Source organism: Phyllostomus discolor, chromosome 13, assembly GCF_004126475.2.
Source record: "Phyllostomus discolor isolate MPI-MPIP mPhyDis1 chromosome 13, mPhyDis1.pri.v3, whole genome shotgun sequence".
NCBI classification, from domain to species: Eukaryota; Metazoa; Chordata; class Mammalia; order Chiroptera; family Phyllostomidae; genus Phyllostomus; species Phyllostomus discolor.
Window position 1 is genome coordinate 40,082,132 of NC_040915.2, and position 17,913 is coordinate 40,100,044.

Consider the following 17,913-nt stretch of genomic DNA (forward strand, 5'->3'; position numbering starts at 1 on the left):
GGGCTTTGAAGTCAAAGCCACGGCTGGGGGCGGGGGGGCATGAGGAGGGGCTGGAGTCCCCCTTCGGAAAGGCTTCTCCCCACGGTTCTGGAGCGGAGGGCCCCGGGTTGAAGTCCTTGGGGTTTCAGCGTCCCTTGCCAGGCCCGTGGGTGGGCCCGTGGGTGTGCACACTGGTGCTTTGTGTGTGTGTGAGTGTGTCTCTGTGCGGTGTGTGCACGCCTGTCTGTACCAGTGCGCTTGTGTGCATCTGTGTGCATGCATGTGTGTGAATACCTGTGCCCCTATCTGTGAGGGCACGCAGAGGGCCGGGTGAGGAGCAGGCCAGCCCCGGGGGCCCCTTCCGGGAGGGAGAGGGCTGTGTTTTGCCCGTGAACTCAGCACATCCGCCTTCCTGGAAGGTTGGCGCCAGGCCCAGAGGGTCATCTTCCTCTTCCTCTGCCAAGTGCCTGTCCCTGGAACCTCTGCATGTGACTTGGTTTGGAAATCGAGTCTCTGCAGACGTAATCCGTGAAGGATCTGGGGATGAGACCGCCCTGGATTGAGGGCGGGCCCCAAATCCGGAGGCAAGTGTCCTCGTGAGAGGAGAGGACACAAGCGCACAGCCGGGCGATGGCCCTGGGACCACGGAGACAGGGACCAGGGTGACGCGGCCGAGAGCCGAAGCACACCCAGGGCCCCCAGAAGCTGGGTGAGGTGGGAAGGACCGGCCCCTGGAGCCCCGGGAGGGAGCACACGGCAGGCCCACACTTTGACCTCCGGCCTCCAGCCGTCTGCCGTCCTGTGGTCCCATCCGGGCAGCAGTGGGAACGGGTGCAGTGGGGCGAGGCACCTGCGTCCTGCACAGGGGTGGGCAGGTTGGCCGGGAGGACAGGCCAGGTGCAGGGAGGCCCCGCCCTCCTCGGGTCCTCTCTGTGCACACCTGCGCCCAGGTGCTGCTCCTGTGCAAGGTGCGGGCACCCCCTCCCACTCCACCCCACCCCACCCCCACCATAGGATGGGGGCAGCCTCCCCACACTGGTGCACAACCACAGGGACTGAGACCCATTGGTGCCTGGATCCGGTGCTTCCCGAATACACCGCTGCACCCCACCTCGGGGTCTGCTTCAGGGCCCGGGCCGAGGCAGAACTGCTTCACGAGGACCCCCTGGGCCTGGGCCACCTGCTCCAGGGGGACCGGTGGTGCTGGGGACCCTGGGCCCGGCCTCTTCGCTAAGGGCTTTCTGTGCGTTCTGAGGGGCCGAGCACTTGCCCAGGTGGAAAAGGAAGGTGAGCCGATGGCGCTTTATCCGGATTTCATGAAGGTCCAGAGGTTGTTTCTCACGGCCCTAAGAAGAACAATGGACACATCATTCCTCTCAGCTCGGTGGTGCCCGCTCAGCCTCCACTGGGTTCAAACCCCGGCACGGGCAGCCGGAGGAGCAAGACCAAGGAGGTGGTCTGTCTCCCTGAGACGGGGGCGGTCAGCAGGGGGCGACCTGGCAGGCCCCCCAGCAGACAGGCTGCCTAGACCGGCACAGCTGACTCCGCTGTCCTCCTCCTCGGAGTACAGAGCCAGGGGCCACCCCCCTCCCTGGGAAAGGGGAACCACCGGAGCCGTTACACAGATAAGGAGACGGAAGCCCCTGTGAGGTTACGCAGGGCGGGCGAGCGCCCCACATCAGGGCCAGTACTCTCTACCTCCCCTGTCCCCTGTCCCCTGTCCCCTGTGGAGGCCCACCCCACCCTGCAGGCAAGACACGCCCCCTGAGACAGCCGCAGGGCGGGTGGGAGGTGAGCCTGTGTGGGGCCAAGGGCCCTGGAGCTCAGGGCTGCTCATGAGGCTCCTGTCCGGTCCCCCAGATTTTCCCATTGCCCTAGAAAGAGGCAAGCTGAGTCTGCAACCCTCATACCAATTCTCTGAGTTTCTCCCTTCTCCTGGGAACCCCTGATCCGAACACCCAGAGACTCGGGCCCTTGCAGGCAGGCGGCTCGCTCTATCAGCCGCTGACTTTCCCCAGCCCCGGCCACAGCGCTCCTATCTTTTCTTTCTGTTGCAATGCTGGTTATGAAACCAGAAATTGCCGTCATCTGTAGGGGACATCGCAATAACTCAGGCTGAGGCCCAGCGACCGGGCTGGGCTGTGGTCAGCCCTGGGGAGGCCTTTGCACAGGGAGCCAGGGGCCCTGAAGGGGGTGGGGTGGGGTGGGGTGAGGGGCTGCAGCCAACAACGTTCCTGCCGGGAAAGGCAGCCAGCAGGGATCCACCCGCACTCGAAAGGGATCTGGGCCATGAGCAGGGCGGTGAAAGTCACCATGGGGGTGTCTCCAGGGAGCAGCTGGCCTGCTCACAGGCCCTCAGAGCAGGTGCCCTCCGGGTCACGGGGTCACTGCAGCGCAGTGGGCTTGTGGCTCTGGAGCCCCGAATTTGGCTTCTGGTCCAGACTGTCACTTACACATCTGTGTGCGGTTGGTTCGTTAACTTCTCCGAGCCTCTGCCGCCTCCTCTGTGAGGATACTATGTAGCTATTCCAGAGGAGATGTGTGTGTTTTAATCCAGGTGAAACTGACATGACAAATTACACCGTTTTTTTAAAGTGAGCAATTCAGGGGTCATTTAGCACATTCACAATGTTGTGCAAACACTGACCCTATCTGGTTCCCCAAACATTTCACCACCCCAAAAGGGGACCAGGTCCCCATTCCCCGGCTGTTCTCCTTTTTCCTCCCCCACCCCAGTTCCCCTAGCGGGGGCCCTCACCCGCCCCTCCTCCTGTCCCGGGCTCACCAAACAGTTTTGTGCAAAGGCTTTCACGGTGTGGTATTCTGGCTCCTGGCAGCCTGAACCCCCATTTAACTCAAACCCGCCTTTACCAACCCTCCCAGGCACCGGAGAACTTGCAGGGAGACTAAAACCCGCAGCTCGTGCTGCCCCACAAAGAGCCTGGCTGAGCCCTCCGGCTCCGATTAGACACGGAATTGTGTTTCCTGTGTGGCCCTCTTATGTGGCCCCGAGCCCTTTTATCTTACCGGAGGCACCCGTGCCCCTCTGTGCCCCATTTCAGGGTGGTCTGGGAATGGCTGACCTCGCAGAAATGCTAACTGAGCATCTCTGACCCAGGCTTGCTGGATGAACAATCTGTACTACTTCTTCCCGATGAGCTAAATCTGGGCTGGAGAAGTTACATTTTATATATTGTTTAATGGAGGTGTAATTTACATAGGACAAAATGTATCCTTGCCAGCCTGAGTCTTGGCAAACCTGTAGCCACGTAGCTATCCTCACCACATTCCAGGTACCGATGGTCCCATCGCCTCCAGTTTCCTCACTCCTTTCTTGGCCAACCCCTTGCCAACCCCCGTCCCTGGAAGGAAAGTACCTGTCCCTTTCCCAGAGTGCCACCTCAGTGGGATCACACAGCATCTCCTGCTTGGAGTTGGGCTTCCTTCACACAGCAGGACGGACCTGAGTTTTGTCTCCGTTGCTTTGTGCTTTGACAGCTTGTTTCTTGTGTTGTTGAGACGGGTTCGGCGTCCAGATGCACCACAGCTTGCTTGCCTGCTCATTTGCCAGCCGAAGGTTTGGGGCTGTTCCCAGGTGGGGGCGATTGTGAATAAAGCCACTAAGAACTGTCACATATGTTTTTTTTTTTTGTGCAAATGTATTTCTCTTGGGTCAATTTCTTAGGTCTTTATTTCTCTTAGGTAAATACCGAGGAACCAGTGTGGGGGTTGCATGTTAGACTTAGGTTTAGCTCTTTAAGAAACTGCCGGAATGTTTCCCAAATGGCTAAGCCATTTTGCCTTCCTCCCAACAGTGTAGGGAGCTCCCGCTGCTGTGCATCCTCGCCAGCACGTGGTGTTGGCTGGGTTTGTGCATGTACACGTGTATTTTAACCATTCTGACATACATGTAGTGGAAACCACCTTTTAAAAGGGGGTTACTATATAAGTATTATAGGCTACATTGTGTCCTTCTGGAAAAAAAAAGAAAAAAAGAACCGTTGGAGTCCTGACCCCAGCACCTCTGAAAGTGACCTTATTTGGAACCAGGATATCTACAGATGAAATCAAGTTCAAGTGCGGTCATTAGGGTGGGCCCTCGTCCGGTACAACTGTATTTTTATAAAAACGGGAGAATGTGGACACAGAGACAGAAATGCACAGAGGGGAGCTGATGGAGAAGACACATGAAGGAGACGGCCACTGACAAGCCAGGGAAGGCGCCTGGAAGCACTTCTCCCCCTCCCCGCCCCAGAAGGAGCCCACCCTGCCCACACCTTGACCTTGGACCCCAGCCTCCAGAACTGAGAGATTACATTTCTGGCGTTTAAGCGACCCCGTCTGTGGAACTTTGCTGCGGCGGCCCCAGTAAACTCACACACATACAGCACACCACAGCAGCTGCTGCATCTGTAGGCGTTGAACCCTGCGAATAACACGGCACGGCCTGTCACCTACCACCCAATGTAACGACCAGATGGTGACTGACATCTCTGCCTTTGCGTGCTCCTGCCCTCTGCCACCCGGAGCCTGCCGGCTGGAGGAGCCTCCTTCCAGGCAGAGGCGTGAGTGGGGCCGAGGGGAATGGGACTTGGGCCTCCAGAGGCTGGCTGAGGAGGTGGTAGCTGGGGGGTAGGTGGGTACAGGATACGGGGCTGGCTATTTTCATGCTAAGGGGGAGAATGGATGCAAAGGAGAGGTTGGTACATTCTTTTCTTTTCTTTTTTAAGATTTTATTTATTTATTTTTCGAGAGGGGAAGGGAGGGGAAAAGAGGGGGAGAGAAACATCAGTGTGTGTTTGCTTCTCCCAGGACCCCTATTGGGGACCTGGCCTACAACCCAGGCATGTGCCCTGGCTGGGAATCGAACCATCAAACCCTGTGGTTCGCTGGCTGGCGCTCAACCCGCTGAGCCACACCGGCCAGGGCAGTACTTTCCTTTTGTTGTTGCTGTCTCCCCCATTAGAAGTGAAGCTGCAGGAGGGCCTTCCTGGCTCCTCCGCTGCCGCTGCCGGGTCTGCAGGGCCCAGCAGCGGGAACTCTCCGTGTCTGAGCGCTGCCTGGGGAAGGAGTGAAGAAGACGCAGCCTTCCTTCCATCAGAAGACAGCCGCCGCCCTGGCCGGCGTGGCTCGGTGGGTTGGGCGTCGGCCGGCAAAGAGAAAGGCCGCGGGTTCGGTTCCCGCAACTGTCTGGGTTTTGGTCGGTCCCCGGTTGTTGTCCAGAGGCAGGAACCACGTAAAACATCGCTAACTGAAAAAGTTCTGTACTTAACGGCACCGAACTGCGCACTTAAAAATGGTGAAGATGGTAACTTGGGTGCATTAACCACAATTATAAAATAAGGGATGCTCAGAGCAACGGCCAGCCAGCCGCGCATTGCTAGGCACGCACAGGCCTCGTTCCCCGGGGCCTCACTGGGTCCCTGCACCGTGGCTCTCGGTGGCTGACTTGGAGAGCACCGCAGAGAGGTCAGTCGCTTCCCCAAGGTGGCACAGCGAGTCCACGGCAGCCTCACGAGGCCCTGCGCGCGGGCGGGTGCCGCAGACGGCAGGCGCCGCCTCAGTGCCGGTTAGCGAGACCGTGCAGGCTGCAGCCGCAGCCTGGTCTCAGCCGGCTGCACTGACAGCCATCGTGCGTGGGCGCCGCACTGCTCCGGGGGCCCGGGCCGCTGGGGGCGGAGCCAACGCCGGGGCCCGCAGGGCAGGATTGGCTGCTGAGGAAGGGGGCGGGGCCCATCGCTGGTCGTAAATACGGCGCCACATGGCACTGGTTTGGGAGGCGGGGCGCGGAGCGGAGGACGCAGGCGCGCTCAGGGTGGGTGCGTTGAAGGGTCCCGAGTTCTCGCGAGACGAGGAGCCGGAGGCGGGGCTGCGAAGCCGGGGGCGGGGCCGGCGGAGGGGTGGCCTCCGAGGGTCGCGAGGCAGCGGCGGCGGCGGCCTGAGGGGAGGTGAGGAGCGGGGTCGCGGGGCGCGGGGCGCGGGGCTCGGGGCGCGCGGCGGGCTCCCGGCGGCCGGGCCGTCCCTGCCCCCCTCCGCCCCCCGGAGGGTCGGGCGGCGCCCCGGCCGAACCCCGCGCCGGCCGCTGTGCGACCTTGGCCCGGCGCGCGCCCTCTCTGAGCCGGCCGCCGCGGGAGCCGCGGCTCGGCCCGGGCGGGGGTCCCGCTCTCCAGCCGGCCGCCGGGCCGCCGGGCCGTGGCCCGCGAGCCTGGGCGCGCCGGGGCGCCGCCTGGCGCGGGGCAGGGAGCGGGGCGCGCCGGCCGGTCCCCCGCGGGAGACCGGGCTGCGGGCGCAGCGGGGCAGGTGCCTCCCGCGGGGGACCGGCCGCACGTGCGGGGCCCGGGCCGCCCCGCGGGCCAGCGAGGGGCCCCTCTGCGCGGCCGCGCGCCGGCCGGTGCCCGGAGGGAGGGGAGCGCAGGGGCCGCGGGCGGCGGTCCAGGGGCCGCCCGGCTCCTGCAGGCCGGGCTCGGGGCTGCGACCCGCGCGCGGGCGCGCCCTGCTCGTCGGCGCGGCGACCTGGGCGCCCCCTAGGGGGGCGCGCGCGGCGCCGCGAAGTTTTCCGCGGCGAGGGCGGCAGGGGCTGCCGGGGCGGGAAGGGCGCGGGACGCCGAGCGAGCGGAGCCTCCCCCCTCCCGCGGGAGGCGGCGGGGTGCGGGGGACGCGGCCGCCCCCGGAGCCCGGGCCAGAGCGCGCGAGTGCGGGCTGCGGGGGGTGGGGCCCGAGCGGGGCGCGGTCCAGGGGCGTGGGGCGGGGGCGCGGGCCGGGGGGCTCCGTGGGGCCAGGACTCACGACTCGAGGACGGAGCTGGCAGCCGCGAGGAGTTGGGCCCGGCGCGGGCGGAGCGCGGCTGATTTGTGTGCGGTGTCTGGGCCCCCCGGGTGCCGTGTGCCCCGGCAGAGGGCGGAGGGGTGTCCACGGAGGCCACCCTGCGGACACGCGCGTGGGAGGGCGGGCGGCGGTTCTGGTCCACAAAGGTCCCAGGCCGAAGTGCCGTTTCTGCGGAAGAGACCGGTTATTTTTAATTTTTCTATTTTCTGTCCTCTGGCCATTTTCAGGGACCCGCACAGGACTTCAGTGTCTTTAAGGCTCGTGGTGTGGCTGCACGAAGGCCACTTTCTACATAGCTGCAGAAACGCACCTGGTGGGCTGGTTGCCACCGGCCATTGATGCCCTGAAACAAATGTAGCTAGTTCCTCGTCTCAAAAGAACTGTCATCTTTGGTTTTGATGGTTGACATGGTCTCCCCCCCTCCAGAGAGTGGCAGTTGGGCAGTTTCGCACCTACTCGGTGGGTGTGTGGCTGCGGCCAGGGTGGTGGCTTTGCCAGCAGATGGGCTGAGCACAACTGACACAGCAACTCCATCCTTCCTGCAGTTAACCCAGCCGTGGGGGTTTCTGTAGCTGCGGAGAGGACTTTCGAAATCTCTCAGCTGGGGCGGGAAGCGCCAGGCCCAGCTGCTCAGGGGAGAGGAGCGCACTTCCGAGCAGGACCGGGGGCTGCTGGGCGCCCGGAGCCCGGCCAGCTGCCTTTCCCTCCAGGCAGCAGCGCGGCGGAGCCTCTGAGCGGCCCCAGAGCAAAGGCCGGGAAACAGGGGCATCGGGGCCCCCAGTTTGGAGGCCCAGCTGGAGCACTGACTAACGAGGCTCATGACGGCTACCCCTGCCCCCCCCCCCCCCCCGGGGTACAGAGCTTCCAGGGTCCTTTAGACCCCCCCCCCCACCCCTTATATAGGAGCAGACGGCCAGGGGACCCTCTGGTGGACGTGGGAGGTAGAGGCCAGAACACGCCTGCAGGCGGAGGGTGTGCAGGGAGAGGCCGTGGAAAGCGAGCTGCCACTTGTGCATGCGTGGAGACGAACATGGCTCACACATACGGCACGCACGAGCGGGACACTCTGAATGGAAGAGCAAAGTGCCCAGGGGAAGCCCTGGGTGTGAAGGGCAGGGGCAGAGGTGAACACTGGGGCCGGGGGGGGGGGGGGGCGGGGGAGGAGGTGGGGGGAGAGAAGGACGAGGAGCTTCGGAGGAGGAACCGGAGAGCGGAGGGAGGCACAGTGAGAGGGAAGGAACTCGGCAGGGTCGGATCAGGAGCCTGAGAGCTGGACAGTGATTTCAGTGAGAGAGAAGGTGAGAAAATAGGGAGACAGGGAAGGGGAAGGAAGGACGTGGGATGAGCTCGCTGGCAGAATGGCACGAGGTAGCTCCCTGGCAGCGGGCCTGTCCCGCCGAGGGGCCCGAGGGGCCGGCAGCTCAGACGGAGACGCAGGTGTCCCTCACTCTCCCGAGGGTCCAGCTCCCCGCCGGGTGGCGTGCGGGCAGCAAGTGCGGGCAGTGAGGGTGCCGGGTGCGAGTCAGGGCAGCACGGGCTTTGTGTGGAAGTGCCTCTGCAGCCGTGGGCCCCCCCGGAACTTGGGGAGCCGTGCACACCCACCCCGGGGCACACTGTTGTGGCGTCTCAGCACTCGGGGCCAGAGAAGGCTGTGCTGGCTCCTAGAGGGAGAGTGACGGCAGCGGGCCACCACGGGAGGAGGCGAAACGGCGTGGGGACCCTCCGCAGCAGCAGTGGGAGCCGGCAGACCAGAGAAATGGCGTTCAGCATTCGGAGGGAGCACTGTTCAGTCTTGAGCTCCGCACTGAGGCAAAGGAGGGTGGAGGAGAGATGTCTTCAGACGCGCTCCCAGAAGGAACCTCTCGAGACCTTGTAAGGCAGTGCCCGGCAGGCGTGCGGTGTCCCAGCCAGGCGGAGGGTCTGGAGAGACGGCTGGAGCGGACGGGGTCTCCTGGGAGGAGAGGGGAAGGCTCTGGGCGGGCCCCAGAGGCCAGGCCGCCCGCCGGGCACCAGGCGTGGACACCAGACCCCTCGGGGCCCGGGCTGGCCAGAGGATGCTGGAAAGGGTTTGGGGGAAGGTGGAACTGACCGGGCACCTGCGCTGGGACGTCTGGGGAGGGGGTTCAGACGCTGGGGCCGGGGGTGGGGGGGTGAGTACACGGGAACCAGGGCTGGGGTTCCTTCCCGGGAAAATGGGGCCTCAGGTGGGGGCAGAACACGCGTGACGGGGTGCTGCGGGGTCAGCTGTGACAGCCCGCACGCGGCAGTGGGCGTGCAGGTCGCTGAGCGTGCCCCGGTGGGAGTGACGGCACGCCCGTCAGGAGAAGCCGTGCGGGCGGCCAGGGCAGGGCCGGGGGTGGCAGGCCGTGGGTGAATCGGACGGCTGCTGCTGCCCCGGGGCCGCCACTCAGGCAGGAGGGGAACGGCGAGAGCTCCCAGAGATGCGGCGGCGAAGAGGGGGTGCAGGGTGGAGGTGGGTCCTGGGGACAGGTGGGCGCTGCTGTTTTTGGTGGCGCGCTCCCCGGAACGGTTTGACCCAGAGCACGTGGGTGAAAGTGAGGACGGGGCGCAGCACACTTCCGCTGGAAAGCGGAGGCCCTCGCCCTGCCTGGGGGGCGGGGGGGGGGGGCCACTCGCCAGCCCCCTCTTATCAGTCAGCGAGCACTTGTCTCTGCTTCCTCTTCGTGTTGCCATTGTTCCCTGCTTCCTGTCCCCCGGCTGCGGGTGGCTGCGGGTGGCTGCGGCTATGTGTCGGAGGTTCGGCACTGTCTTCAGCTTTTTTCTTCTTTTCATCTGTTATAACGGGATTTTTGCCTGCTTCCAAAAGTCAAGGAAATAGCATTGGGAACCCTCCTTTACCTGTCCGCCAGCTTCCTAAATGATGAAGTCAGGGCCGCCGTGTTCCTCCGTCTGCTGTCGCTGTTGTTGCTGTCGGTAGCACGAGAACGCCTCGTTGAGCGCCTGCTGCATGCCAGACCCCATTCCAGCCGAGAGGGCCAGGGCGGTGGGCAGTGAGTGGGTGAGCCAGTGAGCACATAGCGCTGGCGGGGACCTGGCGAAGCAGCGGGTGCTGTGGGGGCGGGGGATGGGGGGAGGTGGGCTGGGCAGCCCTCACTGAGGAGGAGGAGTCGAGCAGAGGTCAGAAGCAGGTGTGGGGTCAAGCCCCAGGGCTCCCCCGCGGGAGGGGTCCCGGCAGAGGACGGTGCCGGCGGTGGGCCGGGCAGTGGGGGCACAGCCGGTGGTGCTGAGGAACTGCGAGGCCCTTGTGGGGACAGAGGAGGGGACGAGGTCAGAGGACTCCACTCGTGGGCTTGTCGCAGGCCGCTGTCGGGGCTGCTCGTGGGGGGCCGTGGGCTCTGGTGGCTGGAGCGGAAGAGGGGGGGCCAGTCCTGCCACTGCGGGATGGGGGGCGGGGCAGCGGGGGGCTGCGGGTTTTGAGACCGGATGCGTTTCTGGGGTAAAGCCTCAGGCAGGTTCTTGAACTACTTGTGGCAACATTCATTATCATTATCTCACCCCGACACAATCTTTCCGAACTGACTTGAGTCTGAGAAGCGAGTTGCTTGGGTTCCAGAGCCTGACACCACACGGCAGATAGTTGAGTCCTGGCAGGAGCAGGGGATTTGGTAGATGCTCGGCCTGTCCCCTGGGAAGGTGAAATCTGACTCCAGAACGTGGGTCCGGCACGCGTGCGCCAGTGTCCGGTCTACCGAGGTGTCGCTGGGCCTCGGGGACCAGCGGGGGCGGACAGCCGGCTGGGGGAGCCGTGGGCCCCGCTCTGCAGGGAGCCACTTCACTCCCAAGGCCAAGTCCGGGCTCAGGGCTCGCCCAGGCCCGCCAGGCCGTGCGTCGCCACCTCCCGCTCCGGCAGGGCGGCGTCTATTACTCACTGCTGTTTGGCCGCCCTGCCGGGTGGGGGCTGCCGGTGGGGGGCGGGGGGGGGGCTGGGCTGCCGGCGGGCGGAGCACGAGCAGAGTAGTTTCTTCGTAAACAAACAAGCCGTGTGCGGGCAGCGGGCCTGCCTCACGGTGGGGGGGTTAACTTGGCCCCGAAGCGTCCGCTGCAGGGCTGGAGGGCAGGGGCGCAGAGGGCAGACACGGAGGCCGCTCACAGGAACTTTCCAGAGCTCTGCCATCGGCCCTGGCGGGAGCCTGGGGGATCTCTGCCTCCTGCGGCGCCTGTGGGGCCGGAGGGCCAGGAGGGTTCCCCTGCCTTTCACCCTGCACCCCCGAGCGCAGCTCAGGTCTCCGGGCAAGGAGAGGGGGGCTCTCTCAGAGGCAGAGGTCGTAAGAGGCTGAATGTCCACTGAACACCAAGCCGTCCGCGCAGATGGGGCCTGGAGAGGCGGCCGTGCGGCGCGGTGTCTGGGGAGGAGGGCCCTCCCTCTGGCTGCCCGGGCTCCGGGCCGGCTCTGGGCGGTTCCTGACTCTGTGGACTCCGGCAAGTTGTGTGTTTTGTCTCGATTTCATCATAGTTCGTGTGAGGATGAAGTAAACTAATATTCAGGCCCTTGTAGCAGCACTTTTGGAAGCATATGAACTGTTTTCATTGTAAAGTCTGTTTGAAACCCGCAGTCTTCGGCTGCCAGTGGCTGCCTGTTGGCGGGGAGCGTGAGAACAACGAGAATCGCGTGGTCTGTCTCAGCGGGACAGACGGGGGTCTGGTGAAGGCGGAGGGTCCGGGCAGCGGCACGGTGCAGAGACAGCGCTTTGCTCTGCGGCAGCCGCCGCCGCCGCCAGCGTCTCGTGTCCACCCTCGGCCGCTCGGGAGCACAGGCCTCCCTTGTCCGTGGGCCGTAGGCGGGGGCTGGACACGCAGGTGTGAGCTGCGTCCCAGGCCGCTGGCAGAGACCGGCCCTGGCCCCGGAACGCCTCCCCCTCCCCTTCATCTCTGCGTGTCGACGAGGAAGCTCGGCTGGGCCCGCCCCGCACTGCCGACCACCGTGCATACCAGTGGGCCTCGAGGTCGGGGGGGCATCCGTCTCCCACTCTCCGTGCTTCTTCGGTGCTGTGCCGGCCGGCCGGGGCCTTGGGCCCCCTCTAACGTGGGGTAACGTGCGACCGCTCCCTGGGCCGCCTGCAGCTCAGTCGCGTGCACACACGTAAGGTCAAGCAGCGCGCCCCTTGACCTTTGGGTACGGAGTCGTCCGCTCTGCTGAAGAGCGTGGGGAGTGCCCTTCCACGGGTCTCACGGGGCGACTGTCAGCACGACACCCCGAAAGTCAGGGGCTCAGCCCCGCAGCCTGCCCGCTGTTGGCGGGAAGGCTCCTTCAGTCCAGCAGCCTCGCGTGGGCAGCCAGCGCACAGCTCTGCCGCCAGCCGGGGCACCGGGGCTCGCACCTCACTGGGTTCCCTCGTCGGTAGCGGCGACAGGGGCGTTTGACGGAGCCCTGGGGGAAGACTGGCCCCAGGCATGCAGCTTCCGGCCAGGTGGGGCCCTCCCGGTGGGAGGTCATTCCACACTTGCGGGCTTGTGTCGGCCACATCTGAAGTGGAGGGAGACCTGAGTGTGGAAACTGCCCTTGTTTCCTGGGTGAAGGACTGCTGTGCGAGGCCGGTGCCGTCCCTGGCGTGCCTGAGGCAGGGTGTCCCCGGGCTCCCCCCCCCCCCCCAGAGAGCAGGGGCTGCTGCCGAGACCTCCGCCTCAGCCGCCCTGCCCTGGCACCTTCCTAGCTGACCCCTTTGAAGAGGAGGGCCTGTGGGGCTGCCGTCCCGTGGCCCCTCTCCGTGGCTCTCAGACCCTGAGCCTGGGGCCGCGCGGGTCCGAGGCCCCGCAGTGCTGCGCTTTGCAAGGACTCAGCCCCGCCCCCCCCCCCCCCCCCCCCCCCGCCGGCTCGGCCCCACACCTGCTGCTCGTTCGTGTGGCGTGCCTGAGGCTGGAGGCGACGGCGCAGAGGACCGCCCGGCGCCCTTGTGCCCTGATGTTACAGAGGAACGTGGGCTCAGCGCAGCACCGGGTGCTCCGCGCCTTGACTTACTCGGAGAGCCCTGGCCGCACCGCCCCGAGGCAAGCCTGGCCCCTGGCCGCTCTCCGGGGGGGCCCGGGCCCGGGGCAGCCGCACGGCCTCCCAGGCCCAGGTCTGGGCTGGCCGGAGGGGAGGGGAGGTCCTGGCTTGTTTTCACGCCCCGCCCCCCCCGCCGTCATGAGTGTTCAGAACAGTAACGGTAACCCCGTTTCACGCACTGATTCCAGGCGCAGCCAGCCGCGAGCTCTGCCGAAGGTGTCGGGGGGGAGCGTGGCTTCGGCGTCGGGCTCCAGGTTTGGCCCCCGTTTCGATGTTCTGCCGCATTAAGCCTTTGTTTGGTTTCTTTTTGGACACTCGGTGCATTCAACAGCGTCGGTCGGAAGTGTCGCCGAGTCCTTGTTACAGCTCTGACTCATTTCCCCGTGTTTTACTGCAAACCCCCCCCCCCCGACGTGAAATATTCCACCTCGACCCTCTGTGAGTGTCCAGCGCGGGGGCAGCAAGGTGCTCGTCTCCAGAGCGTTCTCGCCTTCCCAGACCGAGCCCCTGTCCTCGCGGAATTCTCACCCGCGTCCCCGGCCCCTGGCGCCACCCCACCACCCCCGCCTCCCGTCTCTGTGGCCGTGGCCCTCCGGGCCCTCTGTGAGTGGTGTCACACAGTGCGTGTCCTCCCGTGTCTGGCTTATGTCACGGCGCACACTGTCCCCAGGCTCGTCCGCGGCGGAGCCTGCGGCGGGTCCTTTCTGAGGCCGAGCACGGTCCCGTTGCGTGGACAGCTCACGTGTGTGTTTGTCCTTCAGTGGACACGAGGACCGCCTCCTCGTTTTGGCCCCCGTGTGAGCTGCACCTCGGTGAGCGCGGCTGCGCAGACCCTGCTCTCGGCTCTCGCAGCCCCCAGCCTGGCGATGGGGTTGCCAGCGGTGTGCCACACTGTGTCTGGTGTCCACGGGGCCTTCAGACCATGCTCCACCAGGGCGGCGCCGTTGCTCTCCCACTGTGTGTGCGAGGGTTCTGATTCCTCTACACCGTCGCCCACACCGGTTCTCTCTCCATCTCTCTCTCTCTCTCTCTCTCTCTCTCTCTCTCTCTCTAGAAAGGAGCTGTCATGGTGGTGAGTGTGAGGCGGCGTCTCGCTGTGGTTTGGGTCTGCACTGTCCTCCCATGGACGTGAGGACAGAGACAACAAGCACTTTTCCTGTTGGCCGGCGGCAGGGCCGGCCGGACCTGGGGCTGCTGGCTGGGGGGTCGGACCCTGTCAGGGAGAGGGCCTCCGGGAAGCGAGCCCCTGGGGACAGCGGGCGCCCTGACCCCAGCAGGGACCTCTTCTGAACCGTGTCTGCACGGCTCATGTCGTCCACTGTGGGGTAGGGACAGGGGGCGGAGTGTCGACCCCCGCCTCCTGCCACCGCTGTCCGTGCGGGGGCGCCTCGGGGCCTGGGGTGGGGGCTCAGCTCCCCGCACGGCGCCCCGGCCCGTGAGCGAGGTGGTTCCGCCGGTATGTCGGGCTTCAGCAGGGCGGGGTGCGCCAAGAAGATGCCTCTGTTGTCGGGTCACTGCCACCTCAGGAGCCGCTCCCCAGACCCTTCTCCCCCATGTCCAACACCGATAGGAAGTGGGGTCCCCAGACTGCCCCCCCGCCGACCCCGGTCGGGTCGTCTGCCACAAGGGTTCGCAGAGCGCCCCGAGCCGCCACACTCGCAGCCACAGCTCACCGTGGCACAGGGTCCCGGGCAGGCTCAGCCAGTGGCGTGGGGCGGAGGGCAGGAGGCGCCCCTCGGGGACCTGCCCGTTGGCCCCTCCCAGTGCAGGTGAGCTCAGAGCTGAGCCCTCCCAACAGGACGAGGGACCTTGTGCCTCAGGGACCACGGCTCCGTGGCCATGAGTCTCTCCGCGGACAGAGTCTTTCCTGGAGCTCCATCGTATCGGTATCGACCCCCACACCCTTGACCTCGGTCTGCAGCCCTTTCAAACCCGTGTGACCCAAAGCCCCCCCCCCCCCCCCCCCCCCCGGGCCACACCGTGGGACTCTGAGGCACGGCCCCAGGCCCCCAGGCCAGCAGTGCCAGTCCCCTCGGGCAGGTCGTCCGAGGGCCCAGGGCTCCCTCACGAGGAGCGCAGGGCAGGGAGGCCTCCGGGCACGGACCTGGCCGCCCCTTCCTGTCCTCGGCCGGGCTGTCCTCCGGCCGGGCTGTCCTCGGGAGCTGGTGTGTTTTCCTGTGCTGCGGGCTGTCGGGGCTGGCGGCTCCTGCAGCACCCTGTCGGGGAGGGGGGGGGTGTTGGGAGACAGGAGGGGCCCAGCCAACCCACTGGTGCCGCCCCACAGGTCCCGAGACCTCCTCCGCCTGTGCTCGCTGACTGTTCTGTCTGTAGTTTTTAGTTGTAGGGGCAGGTCTTGGGGCAGTGAGGCTGTCTGTCTGGCTGGAACCTGAGTCGCACCTGGTCAGGCATCCAGGGCATCGCTGTCTCTGAGTCAGCATCCCCAGCCGGGTCCCCAGCAACGTCTCAGTCCGCACGCTTCAGCCGAGCGGTTGAGCAGACACCCCATCTGAGGAAGTGCCTGGGGCGGAGTGGAGCTCTGACCTCTGTGGGTGGACCCTCCCTGCCTCCCGCCAGCCCTGGGTGCGCTGTGCCCTTCCCGAGGAGCAGGGTGGGGGCGGGGACTATGCACAGGCATGCCAGCCACACCCAGGGGCCTGTCTCCAGTGTTTCTTGGGATTGAGTGGACACAGCAGAAGAGCCTTTGCGAGGGAGGGGGCACCTTCACACTCCTCTGGACTGTGGCTGCACTGAGCTCTGCCCTCTCACCGCCGCCCCGCCACCCCCTGTGCTCTGGTCCTCCAGCCTCCTCTCCTCGGTCTGCGCTGTACCCAGTGACAGCTCTGCCGGCTTCCTCTCCGCAGGGCAGTGACAGAGGGCCTCTGGTCACCTCCTCAGCCACACTCGTCCTTTCGGGCCCTTATGGGCAGCGTTGCTCACAGTGCACAGAGAGGCCAGGGCTCCTGGTCGGGCAGCCTGACCAGACCCAGCGCGTGGAGGACGGAGGGGGCGGCAGACGGCCTCGTGGAAGGAGCACCTGGGTGCCAGCCGACCCGCCAGCGCCACCCACTGGACCCTGAGCCCGCAGGGGGCCCTCGGGCGGGCCCAGCCTCTAACTCGGCTCTCTGTTGCCTTTGCAGGTCCCTGAGCGCGGCGCCAGCCTCTCCACCTGTCCATGCGGCCGGAGTGAGCACCGGCGCAGGATGGCCACGACCCGGCTGTTCCGCCTGGGGCTGGCCCTGGGCTCCGTGTTCATGGTCCTCCTGATCATCGTGTACTGGGACCGCGTGGGCACCGCGCACTTCGCCCCGCACACGGCCTTCTCCAGGCCGCACACCCCGGGGCCCCGCCCCAGCCCCGGGCGGGCTGCCGCGGGGGAGCCGGCGCCCGGCGTGGGCCAGTTCCTGGAGGGCCTGCTCGGTGGCGCCGGCCTGAAGCAGGATGCCCTGCCGGGCAGGAAGGCGGAGCCGTCCCCGCCGCCGGCCCCCAGCCGGCCCGAGGCGGGCAGCGTGGAGGAGAGTGTGAGGGGCTACGACTGGTCCAGCCGGGGCGCGCCGCAGGGCCCGGACGCCGACGGGCGGCAGGCCGCGCGCAGGGGCGTGCTGCGGGGCTTCTGCGCCAACGCCAGCCTCGCGTTCCCCGCCAAGGAGCGCTCCTTCGACGACATCCCCAGCCGCGAGCTGAGCCACCTCATCGTGGACGACCGGCACGGCGCCATCTACTGCTACGTGCCCAAGGTGGCCTGCACCAACTGGAAGCGCGTGATGATCGTGCTCAGCGGCAGCCTGCGGCACCGCGGCGCGCCCTACCGCGACCCGCTGGACATCCCGCGCGAGTTCGTGCACAACTCCAGCACCCACCTGACCCTCAACAAGTTCTGGCGCCGCTACGGCAAGCTCTCCCGCCACCTCATGAAGGTCCGGCTGCAGAAGTACACCAAGTTCCTGTTTGTGCGCGACCCCTTCGTGCGCCTCATCTCCGCCTTCCGCAGCAAGTTCGAGCTGCGGAACGAGGACTTCTACCGCCGCTTCGCCGTGCCCATGCTGCGCGCCTATGCCAACCTCACCAGCCTGCCGGCCTCCGTCGGCGAGGCCTTCCGCGCGGGCCTCCGGGTCACCTTCTCCCACTTCGTCCAGTACCTGCTGGACCCCCGCACCGAGCAGCTGGCGCCCTTCAACGAGCACTGGCGGCAGGTGCACCGGCTCTGCCACCCCTGCCAGATCGAGTACGACTTCGTGGGCAAGCTGGAGACGCTGGACCAGGACGCCGCCCAGCTGCTGCGGCTGCTCAAGGTGGACGGGCAGCTGCACTTCCCGCCGAGCTACCGGAATAGGACCGCCAGCAGCTGGGAGGAGGACTGGTTCGCCGAGATCCCGCTGGCCTGGCGGCGGCAGCTGTACAAGCTCTACGAGGCCGACTTCGTGCTCTTCGGCTACCCCAAGCCCGAGCACCTGCTCCGGGGCTGAGGCGCGCGGCGGGCTCCGGCCCCGGACACCGCGGACCGGGCGCGTCGTGGCTCTCCGCGCGGTGACCGCTGCTGGGCCTCCACCGCGTCCCGAGGAGGGAGCTGGGGCCACCTCGCACCGGCGTCTGTGGCCTCCTGCCCCTCCCTGTGTGGCGTGTGGCAGACAGGCCCGCCGCGCCCCTGCCCCCACGGCCTGGACACGCGGGGACGGGCCTCGGCCACACTCCAGTCTGCCCAGCCCCCCGCGGGCGGTCTGGCAGCCAGCTTTGCTGCTCACCCGTCGCTTGTGCTCCCCGAGGACTGTGTCGATACTGTTTTTTAAGATTAATATATTTCAGATATTTAATGCGAGACGGGCGGAGGAAGCGACGGAGTAAATCCTGCACCTGCTCGCACCGCCTGCCTGTGTGGTTCTTCAGGGGCGCACAGTGGGGCTCTGCGGCGCATGGCGGCTGGCGGCCACACTCGGAGACGCCACCGAGGGGAGGGAGGGCCCCATGTGCGGTCGGGCCCGCCCGTGCCTGTGAACACACAGTAGACACGCCCTCACGAGCGAGCGCCCCTCCACCGGGGGCCGTGTCTCGTGGGCCGGTGGTCAGACCAGGGCTTTGTGCCGGCCCCGGCCCCAGCCCCAGAGGTGGGC

General features: G+C 66.3%; 2 protein-coding genes across 2 annotated transcripts; one reads left to right on the forward strand and one right to left on the reverse strand.

Moving 5' to 3' along the window:
• Positions 1–5,586: 5,586 nt before the first annotated feature.
• LOC114510268 (nascent polypeptide-associated complex subunit alpha, muscle-specific form-like) lies at positions 5,587–15,226 on the reverse strand. The gene is made up of 8 exons (XM_028528917.1): positions 15,206–15,226; positions 14,913–15,024; positions 13,994–14,126; positions 9,920–10,066; positions 9,664–9,732; positions 8,901–9,412; positions 6,766–6,972; positions 5,587–6,503 (listed from the first exon to the last, which is right to left on the reverse strand). The coding sequence occupies exons 1-8, from the start codon at positions 15,224–15,226 to the stop codon at positions 5,587–5,589; spliced, it is 2,118 nt and encodes a 705-aa protein (XP_028384718.1).
• On the forward strand, positions 5,888–17,662 carry CHST12 (carbohydrate sulfotransferase 12). The gene is made up of 2 exons (XM_028528210.2): positions 5,888–5,927; positions 15,946–17,662. The coding sequence occupies exon 2, from the start codon at positions 16,009–16,011 to the stop codon at positions 17,269–17,271; it is 1,263 nt and encodes a 420-aa protein (XP_028384011.1). The 5' UTR covers positions 5,888–5,927; positions 15,946–16,008; the 3' UTR covers positions 17,272–17,662.
• Positions 17,663–17,913: the final 251 nt, after the last annotated feature.

What these genes read in the sequence shown, in the direction of transcription:
- LOC114510268 (XM_028528917.1), bottom strand. Translation starts at nt 15,226, where the DNA reads ATGCCCTGGATGCCTGACCAG. An exon ending in TTTAGGAAGCTGGCGGACAG is followed by an intron (nt 9,413 to 9,663) that starts GTAAAGGAGGGT and finishes CCCGCCCCCCAG; the next exon opens with GCAGGGCGAGGGCCTCCGCT. An exon ending in CCCCAGACGTCCCAGCGCAG is followed by an intron (nt 6,973 to 8,900) that starts GTGCCCGGTCAG and finishes TCTCTTCCGCAG; the next exon opens with AAACGGCACTTCGGCCTGGG.
- CHST12 (XM_028528210.2), top strand. Translation starts at nt 16,009, where the DNA reads ATGGCCACGACCCGGCTGTTCCGCCTGGGGCTGGCCCTGGGCTCCGTG.